The 10054-nt window shown below is 29.9% G+C and overlaps 1 protein-coding gene across 3 annotated transcripts in view; it reads right to left on the reverse strand.

Moving 5' to 3' along the window:
- Nucleotides 1–8620, reverse strand: part of LOC108569422 (calcium-activated potassium channel slowpoke-like) — a 12272-nt gene extending 3652 nt beyond the window's left edge. Inside the window, exons 1-10 of one of the 3 annotated variants that reach the window (XM_017930965.1) lie at nucleotides 8323–8620; nucleotides 7225–7245; nucleotides 6443–6505; nucleotides 5906–5938; nucleotides 5575–5719; nucleotides 2859–2924; nucleotides 1948–2122; nucleotides 1661–1885; nucleotides 455–871; nucleotides 281–393 (exon numbers count right to left, since the gene is read on the reverse strand). In XM_017930965.1, coding sequence (XP_017786454.1) covers nucleotides 281–393; nucleotides 455–871; nucleotides 1661–1885; nucleotides 1948–2122; nucleotides 2859–2924; nucleotides 5575–5719; nucleotides 5906–5938; nucleotides 6443–6505; nucleotides 7225–7245; nucleotides 8323–8404 — 1340 coding nt within the window. In that variant the 5' untranslated portion in view covers nucleotides 8405–8620. The remainder of the gene's footprint in view (nucleotides 1–280; nucleotides 394–454; nucleotides 872–1660; nucleotides 1886–1947; nucleotides 2123–2858; nucleotides 2925–5574; nucleotides 5720–5905; nucleotides 5939–6442; nucleotides 6506–7224; nucleotides 7246–8322) is intronic. The other 2 variants (XM_017930966.1, XM_017930967.1) reach the window with 2 other exon arrangements.
- Between the last annotated feature and the right edge of the window lie 1434 nt (nucleotides 8621–10054).

The raw sequence follows: 10054 nt of genomic DNA on the forward strand, positions 1-10054 counted from the left end.
GCAAATAACGTTCATAATTGATGCACCCTTAGGAATGCAACGTTAACTACAGAAAGTCAAACAATGGAAAACTATGTGTGTTTTTCTTTAAACAAAAGTGGAATTAGTTATGCACGTGTTTGTTGCTTAATTAATTATTTGTACAATTTCTGTTCAGTATTTTATAACAAAGAAATATATTTAATTTCCTACAAGCAATCCTTCATTATGTACAATATTTTTGTAAAGTCAAAATGATGTTATTAAAAGTAAAATATTTGTAAAAAAAAAATGTATGTACCTGTAGCCTCCTCTGAGTCCTGCGCCTTCAGCAAGGATTAACTCTAATTCGGGCGTGGCTCCGCCGGTTATTAACGATCGTATGAGTGTTAAGGCATTTTGGTTGAAATATGTCTGCAAACAAAGATAAAAAATAATATAGATCGAGTTGGTGAAAAAAGTTGAATTCGCTTACAGTAGACATAAGAGAATCTAAGACGCTGACGGCGAAGGCCGTCCCGCAGGCGAAAGGTTGCGTCAGATACAGCTCGGTGTCGGGATCATCATCATCGTCCTGATCCAAAAACTGCACGTTGCTATCGTTCACGAGTTCTGTGATCATCGGAACGTTGGCGCCGTAAACGGAACCTCTCCTCTGCAGAACGATCGGACTTCCAACCGGTGTGGCGGCGTCCGCTTCGCCGTTCGCTTGACTCAAAACGCCGATGGTATCGTCGAAGGTCATGGCTTTGATGTTCAGGGAAGCGAGGATGGCCTCTTTGTCGGCCAGAGTCGGATCATCGTTGCTCGGTACTTTCGCAGAGAGGATGCAGCACATATCACATAAGTTCACATTGACTGCCCTCAGATCCGCCCTGCTCAACGGAGATCCCTACAAAACGCAACAAGAAATTTGCAATTGCTTTAAAATTTGTATTGATGCCATGGACTAAAACCGCTAATGTAAATCCGTGTGAACAAAAACTGTTAATTAAATTTCTCGAGAACCATTAATGTCACAGATAATGTTGTATGTGCAATTTAAAGCTAAGATTACATAGAATAATCTACGAATACTTGAATTAGCCCAACGTTTACAGATTTTACGTAATTATTTCATAGACTTCGAAAGAAATTAAGTACTTCTTTTTTTAACAAAATTTTCAATTTTTAATATAGAACAAGTAAGAAATTTATTATAATTATTTAAATTTAATTTATTGGAACAAAATAAGTTTTCAATTTTATTTTTTAATACAAAATTAGTAATAAAATTATTTAAAGTTTATTTAATCGAACGAAAAGAGCTTTTTTTTCTTCAATTAATACAAAAAATTAGTTACGTTTTATAAAGTTTATATACTTGAATTAAAAGTCATTGAAAGCGTTCTTATATTTATAACCGCTCATTGTTTTGTGTTTAATAAATTATATTGAAGATCAGGTAAGAAATGGAGAAAATAATTCACCTGGAAATGCATAGAACATACAACTTATTGGATAATTTCTCTTCATTATTGTGAGATCTGCAATTTCGTAATGAAGTATACAACAACAATAATAAAAAAAAAAGAAGTAATAAACGAGTCTTTCTTTGAATGGAAACATTTTCTTTTGTAAAATTTGCAATAGGAGGATGTTTGAAATCTTAGAACTCTTTAGAATGTTATAGAAAACGTACGTTGAGAACCGAGATTTTGGGAAGATTTTGAAGCATCTTCCACTCCCTCCTGATGTAATCCACCGATCCAACAATCACCACATGCTTCAGCTCGTGGTAATGAAAGTTGCTCGCCCTCAACGGCATCACCAGATTCCTCAAACCTATCAGCGGTGAATCCGGATCTGCGAATAAACACACGACGACGTGGCCATTCAGCACGGTCATCGCTGCTTGATTACGATCCTACAAGAAACCAGAAAAAAAAATAACCATTTTCTTTTACAAAATTTCAATTGAAAACTTACCAGAATGCAATCCTCGAGGTTCTTGGCCGGTCCCCAATGGAACATCCCGGTGCTGTCGTACTTCATTTCAGTCTTCTCAAAATCAAAGTCCTTCGCTTGGTCATCCGCCAATCCGACGGGAAGAGCGACTCCGTTGTTGTTCTGGTTAGCTCCGCCGCTCGTCCTACTCGTTGGCCTACAACCACGAAACCAATATCAACACGAAGAAGTGCATTGAAAATAAATAAACGCGCATTCACGGATAAAACCAACAACAACAACAACAAAACTAGCTCACATCTAACGGATAAATCTAAGATTTGCACTAGAGAAATTATAAATAAATTAAACCACTAGCACCATTCATCAATTCCAATTATTATTATCAAAAAAAGAAAATGCGTAAAGGAAAACGATACTTCGTTTCATGCCTTTTTTTCACTTCTTTCCTCAAGCGTTTCGTCGGTGTGCGCTCGCGTTTTCTTTGTTCGCAATCAATAAAAATTTGAACAAAATCTGGTCTTACTATCAGCAGAAACCGAAACAAAATAATTAAATCCATGTGCTAATAGTAAATTATAACAATAATAGTAGAAGAAAAACAAAGCTTGAGTCAAGAATATTATTTTTCTTTTATAAACAATCAGTTATTGGGATTAACGTGCACTTTTTTGAGTTAATCATGTTACAAATTATACGAATAATTGATAGTAAACTAGTTAATTTTGAGAGCTAAATAAATAAATTATATAAGACAGGCAAGCAAGCAACGAACATAAATTATATGACACATATTTAAGGGGGAAATAATTAAGAGTTTAGTTTAAGAGTTTAAGATATAGACGGACAGATAGATGTATATATATACAATTATTTAGAGACAGAGAAGGAGAGAGAGATTTAAAGTGTTAAGTAGTAGAGCTAAAGCGTACATGAGTTTTTTCACTTCATAGGCAAGATGATAGCCGGCATAAGATGTGGTTTCCTGCTCCGGCGCTCTGAAAATAGCACACTGCTGATAGCACACCACATATTTCGTAAAAAAACCAACAACAATAACAAACAAACAAAAATAGAAAACAGAATTGTGTAAAAAGTTAGGGTTATTATTTCCGAAAAAACAACAAAATTAATTCAATTTGTAACACACAGAAATAAATAATAATCGGATTTGGTTGCATTGAAATCAGTTTTTGTTTTTGGTGGATTCGTGTTTGTACGTGTGTTCGTTTTTTGGTGATTTGCGATTTTCATAGGTGCATCGATTTTCGGAGTTGTTTTTGTTTGTTGAGTGTTCTTGTTTAGTGAAATTTTAGTGGAAAGTTTCATGTTAATAAATTTTACAAAATAATCATAACCCGTACATTATTGTTGCTCGAAAAGTGCAAATTAAGCGTAAGTGTAATAGAGACTAATTACAGATAGATTGTAAGATATTATGTAACATTAAATAGAATTTGGAAAGATTTGCTAAAACTTTGAAATTTGAAAAATCTGTTAAAAATATTCATGAAACTGTTTAATTAACTTTAATTTAAATAATTAGTAAATATTCATACATTTTTATTCAATTAATATATAAATTGTAAGACGATAATGTAAGTTTAGATCAATAGAAATTAACGTATAAATTTATCTAAAATGATGTAAATTCAGTAAAATTAACTTAAATTTTATTAAATTCTTTAAGTAATTATCGAAAAAGTTTATATTTAAAAAGGCAAATAAAAGTACACAAATGAAGCTAACATTATATAAATACAGTTGAAATTTATACGTTTTTAATATATATTATTTCAAAATATTTGAAAAACTTCAAGAAGTTAGAAAAACATCCAAATCACGTCAATTTAGTTTTAATTGTATTTTCAATTTTCTCATCTTTTTTTTATAATTTTTCAATTATTTCACTCATTTTTCATATTATTATTATAGAAATAATGATTTTTTAATCTTATTCGAGTTTTCTCTACCTACAATTCTTAATATTATCTAATAAATTTGTCTGTTTCTTGCCAATATACAAAATAAATGTATTTCTGGTCAAGTTTCTTCAATATTTAACAATAATTTTCAATCTTAATACTTAAAGATTAAAGAAAGGAAAATAGAAAAGAAAAAATTTCAAAGTATTTGATTTTTTTTTTATAATTTTTCATTTATAGCAAAGAAATAATGAATGTTTAATCTTATTCGAGTTTTCTTTAGCTACAATTCTTAATATTAGCTAGTAAATTTGTCTCTTTCTTGCCAATATACAAAATAAATGTATTTATGGTCAAGTTTCTTCAATATTTAACAATAATTTTCAATCGTAATACTCAAAAATTAAAGAAAGGAAGATAGAAAAGAATTTTTTTTAAATATTTGAAAAACTTCAAGAAGTTAGAAAAACATCGAAATCACGTCAATTTAATTTTAATTGTATTTTCAATATTCTCATCTTTTTTTTTAAATTTTTCAATTATAGCAAATAAATAATGAATTTCTAATCTTATTCGAGTTTTCTTTACTCACAATTTTTAATATTATCTAATAAATTTGTCTGTTTCTTGCCAATATACAAAATAAATATATTTCTGGTCAAATTTCTTCAATATTTAACAACAATTTTCAATTTTAATACTTAAAGATTGAAGAAAGGAAGATAGAAAAGAAAAAATTTTCAAAATATTTGAAAAACTTCAAGAAGTTAGAAAAACATCGAAATCACGTCAATTTAATTTTAATTGCATTTTCAATATTCTTATCTTTTTTTTATAATTTTTTAATTATAGCAAAGAAATAATGATTTTGTTAATCTTATTCGAGTTTTCTTTACCTACAATTCTTAATATTATCTAATAAATTTGTCTGTTTCTTGCCAATATACAAAATAAATGTATTTCTGGTCAAGTTTCTTCAATATTTAACAATAATGTTCAATGTTAATACTTAAAGATTGAAGAAAGGAAGATAGAAAAGAAAAAAATTTCAAAATATTTGAAAAACTTCAAGAAGTTAGAAAAACATCGAAATCACGTAAATTTAGTATTTTCAATATTCTCATCTTTTTTTTATAATTTTTCAATTATTTCATTCATTTTTCATATTATTATTATAGCAAAGAAATAATGATTTTTTTTTTAATCTTATTCGAGTTTTCTTTACCTACAATTCTTAATATTATCTAGTAAATTTGACTCTTTCTTGCCAATATACAAAATAAATGTATTTCTGGTCAAGTTTCTTAAGTATTTAACAATAATTTTCAATCTTAATACTCAAAGATTGAAGAAAGAAAGATAGATAGAAAAAAATAAGTAAATACTGTGAAATGTGTGGTATGGTGTGTGTTTTAAAAAGTATTTAATAAAAAACAAAGTAATCCATGCTCTGTGTGTTTATATGTGTTCTTTAGAAGCGCTGTCATTTCTTTATACAGTAAGGACGTAACTTGTACTCAAAATTAACTGTGTTTCGCTTAAAACAAGAAGACAGGAGAGAAAACAAACCGAAAAAAAGATGTTATCCCCGAAGAAAATTGTAATAAAAGCGTTTTAAAGTAAAAGAGAAAAAATACAAATTTCTTTCTTTTATTTCGTTTCGTTCTTGTCTATTCCAAAGACGCCGCAGCCGCCTTATCATCTAAATTTCTCCGTTCGTTACCTGGCGTTGTAACCTGGCGAGACGACGTTCTCCGTTGCGGCTCTGTTCACAGTCGGTTTGACCTTGTTCACCTGCTTCGTCGAGTTCACCATGTTCCCAGTCGGTATCGTTGTACTGTTTCTATTGTTATGGTTCCTATGCGTAACTGTAATCCAGAAAAGAAATGGAGAACGAAAAAAAGAACAAAACAAGAAAATTAATAAATAAATAAACGAAAATTTTTTGTAGAGAACACAAAAAAAAAATGGTGAGAGATTGATTTGGAATGAAAGAGAAGAAAGAAAATGAGTGCTGCAATTAATGCGTTTGTTGGCTCGATGAAGCGACTCACGGTATTGGTCGTCCTGGATCCTGTTCATGTCACCTGCAATTATAAATTTTTTTTCCCCCCCAAGAGAAAAAGTTTGCAGTTAGTTCACGTTCGTTTTCATAGTTTTTCATGGATAATCAAATATATTTATCATTAATTCCTTTAGTATTAAGTCTTTAAGTTAAATTCATGTAAATTTTAAAGAATTTGATGCTTTATTTAATAAATAAAATTTGATTTGATCTGAATTTTATATAAAAAAAATTGTAAGATATTTGATTATTTCTGAAAAACTTTGCACCAATTACAAATTTTGTCGTTATAAGGGAATGAGGATTAGTTTTGGGATGTTCGTAGAACAGAGTCGTTCAAGAAAGATCTATGTAGAAAAAAATTAAACTTAAATTTTGATCTAAGAACGAAAAAACGAAAACTTAAAGTTTTTCGATACTCGTTTTGAAAAATAAAAGAAAAAGAAAGAAAATGGATTCAGTTTAAGTAATTAGTGCGTCAACTAGTAAAGTGAGTGAGTAAAGACTACATCGAACGGTTATATACCTCTGACGTGAACCTTCTTGGGTAACTCTGGTGGTGTGAAGGTAGGAGGAGGGTGATGATCATCTGTAACCACAATTCTCGATCTAGCCACGTCTACTAAGAATATCACATCAGTTCACTAGAGGCTACACAACATCGATATCAACAACAAAAAAAAAAACTTAAATCAATGGTAAATTATTGAAAATTTCCATAGACCAAAAGTTTTTTTTCTTTAAAACAAAACCTACCAACAGCAACAACTACTACAAGTTTCTAGAGAAACGTTTTATTTTTTCGGGTTGCACTAAGATCTAAGCATGCTTAAGAGAATCGCATCCCGTGCATTTAAAGAAAGCATGCCTCATGCGCACAATTCCAGTTCAATTCAATTATTGGAGATTACTATACGAGTTTATTATCATTATTAATTCTTGTTTTTTTGTTTTGTAAAGATAATAGAGAGATTCAGTGGAAAGAAAGAAACAGGTGGATAAGTAGTAAGAGTAAGCTACAGAGAGAAAAAAACGAAATTATATAAACGAAATGAAAACAAAGATATTTCAAGATTAAATAGAGATAGAGAGAACATAGAGAGAAAGAGACAGAGAGTGTTTTGTAAACGAAAGAAAACTAATTTCTTTAGATGTTGTGGTTCCGATGAATGAGGGAGAAAGTGTTTGATTTCTATTCGGTATAGTAACAATAAAAAAAACCTTGATCATTATTGTATTATTATTAATTTTTTTTTTGGACTTTTTGGCTTTTGGCTGGTGCTTCTTATAACTCTTCGGCAGACTTACTTGCGTACGTGAAGTCCTCACCTTCCGGAGTCCCAAGTTAAAGACAGTGATATAAAATGAGTCAGAAAGTGTAGTAGTAGTTTATTTTGCAATAGTCATGTCAAATGAAAAATTAAAAAACCATAGCCGCAATAATCTAATTTCTTTTAACATTAAACAGTTTAATTGATTTTTAATCAATTTTTTGTAATATTTTGTTAAAAAAATTGTGATTACAACTGAAAAATGAAATATAAAAAGAAATTTAAGAATCAGTGCGGTTATGCGAAAAGAAGGCCATGAAATCGAAGAGAGATTCAAAACGGCGATTCGTTTGTTATATAGTCAAGGCCAGGGAGATGTTCGGAAAGTAAATGAGAAACAATGGAGAAAGTACACACACATCGAATATAGATATAAAGTATTAATTAAAAAAAAAATCAAATTTTCAATCCTATAGATGCTAGGGTTTATGTATCAAAAGAAAAATGTACGAGTAGATACACCAAAAATACAACGCATTTCCATCTACGCTTTATAGAAGTTAAACCGAGGTTGGAAATACTGATAACTAACGATTAAATAAGTAAATAATAGGACACCAATATAACTAAATTAGTTCTGTTCACAAATCGACTGATCAATAAATTAAATTAAAGAAAAGAAACAAATTTAAAAGCCTTTAAAAACACCTCTTCGTATTTGTATAAATATATTATATTTTTTTTTTGTTATATCAAAATCAATCTAATTTGTACACATCGATCGCTATGTTCCAAAAGAAAAGTAATTAATTTAAAAAATTCAATAAATTTACACTAAATGAGTGTTGAATTTGGATGAACAAAAATTATTTTGTGTGAAAAAAAAAATTGTAATTTGAGAATAAAATAGATTTATGTACATAAAATACGCATAATCAGAGATAAAAAATAAATACGAAAATTTTTTTAAATTTGAATAATTATTTTGTGTGTGTGTGTTGATTTTGTGTGGTTTCTGTAGATTCGAATGTATGGATTAATGAGAAAATTAAAATAAGTTTTGTGTGGTTTTCTTTGTGTGTTGTATTTTTTTTTTGTGGTTTGTTGATAGATTTATTATGTAATGTATACGTACTTGCCCGGCCGACCATTTGTATGGCCCGAACACTCTTCCTGAAGGTAGCCACTAAACCGCACCGCATCAAGACAAAAGACATCAAATGAGTTAGTCAGGAAAGAGAGCGGGAAAGGTTTTTTCATTCTCGTGTGCAGAGAGACAAGACGACACAAAACATACATTTTCGGACCATGTTTTCGTTTTTTTTTTCTCACTGAATCAACAAACACACTCACTCGACCGATTCGACGGACAAAGATTCCAGAAAGAAACAAAAACAATAGAAAAATAAGTAATAAACAAAGGGAAAACGAAACTAACTTGATGTAATAACAAAAAAATAAAAAAACAACAACACCCTGGGCTTCGAATAAGAGACAAAAAATTATAATTAGCTTAAGAGTTGAGGAAAGTTTACTAAATGAAATTCGTACAAACTAAATGGGGATTCGATTAAATGGGATTCCTTCAAAGTAATCTCAATAATTAATCAATTAGTTTCGGTTAATGATCAAAACTTTGTTAATCGCAAATGAAACTCAACAAATATTCGCATTTTATTTTGCGATAATAACGTTCATTAATTTTAATTATTACAAAATGAAATTATGAAAATTTTTGCATAAACAACAAAAAAAAAATAGACTTTGATAATAAGTTGATCACTAAATTAATTGAAAAATCGTAATAAATCTATATTTGTTAAGAAATTTAAGTTTGATTCAAAATGAAATGCGAATATTGTTAATTATTTTTTTCATGTATGATTTTTTCGTACTTTTTTTTCGTAAAAAATGGAATTAACTGTGATTGCGTATTTAGCTTTAGCTCTTAAAAAAAAACAAATGCGGATTAATTACTGTTTTTTTTTTCTTTCTTCATTTTTATACAAGTATTACGCAAAGCGTTTACGAAAAAGCATGGCGCTCGCACGAACAATTAAGTAGGCTCAACATCATTTTTTGCAGCAACAATTGATAAAATTAGAGCAACGAGAATTAGTTTTGTTTGGAGTAAAAAAAAAAATAAAGATTCAAGCATCGATGTTCCAATACATTCTAAATCGGAGATGTGTTTGAAACAAAAGAATATATTTTGTTTTATGTGTGTGTGTGTTTTGTTTTGATCTTCGATTTGCGTGTAACTAATTGACTAATTGACGTAAATAAATTACAAATAACAAATTAAGTTAATCTAGATAATGTTTAAAGCTAATGATAATAATAGTGGACGTAGAATGTATAGGAACAAAGTACGTTTTAAGAAAGCAGCTGAGAATGGCATGTAGAAGGGTAGCCTACCCTCCATGAGAGTGTGATAGGTGGAATTAAGCCCCTGTTTCACCATGCCTGACTGCATCATCATCATACCAACATCTGAAAAAAGAAGCCAAAAAAAAAGAACAAAAAAATTGCCATGTACAACAACCGAAGGACAGACAGAAAAAAAATGTAGTAGTAGTAGTGTGTGTACACTGGAAAAACAAAATATAATCGATCAGGTCAGTGGTTTCCAAACTTGATGTTACTACGCCTCCCTCAAAAAAATGTTATCATTTTGCGCCCCCCCAAACTCCTCAATTTCATAAAAGGAACGCGTATTACAGCAGTATGGATAAGAGCATTTTATAAACTTTGAACACGAATTACAGCCGAACGGCTAAAACCACAGTAATATATGAATACTTGTTACATTCCTAGTTATCGAGAAAATCAGTAAAATGTGAAAACACTGCTTTTTCGAGCATTTT

Source organism: Nicrophorus vespilloides, unplaced genomic scaffold, assembly GCF_001412225.1.
Source record: "Nicrophorus vespilloides isolate i.1.1-1 unplaced genomic scaffold, Nicve_v1.0, whole genome shotgun sequence".
Classification (NCBI taxonomy): domain Eukaryota; kingdom Metazoa; phylum Arthropoda; class Insecta; order Coleoptera; family Silphidae; genus Nicrophorus; species Nicrophorus vespilloides.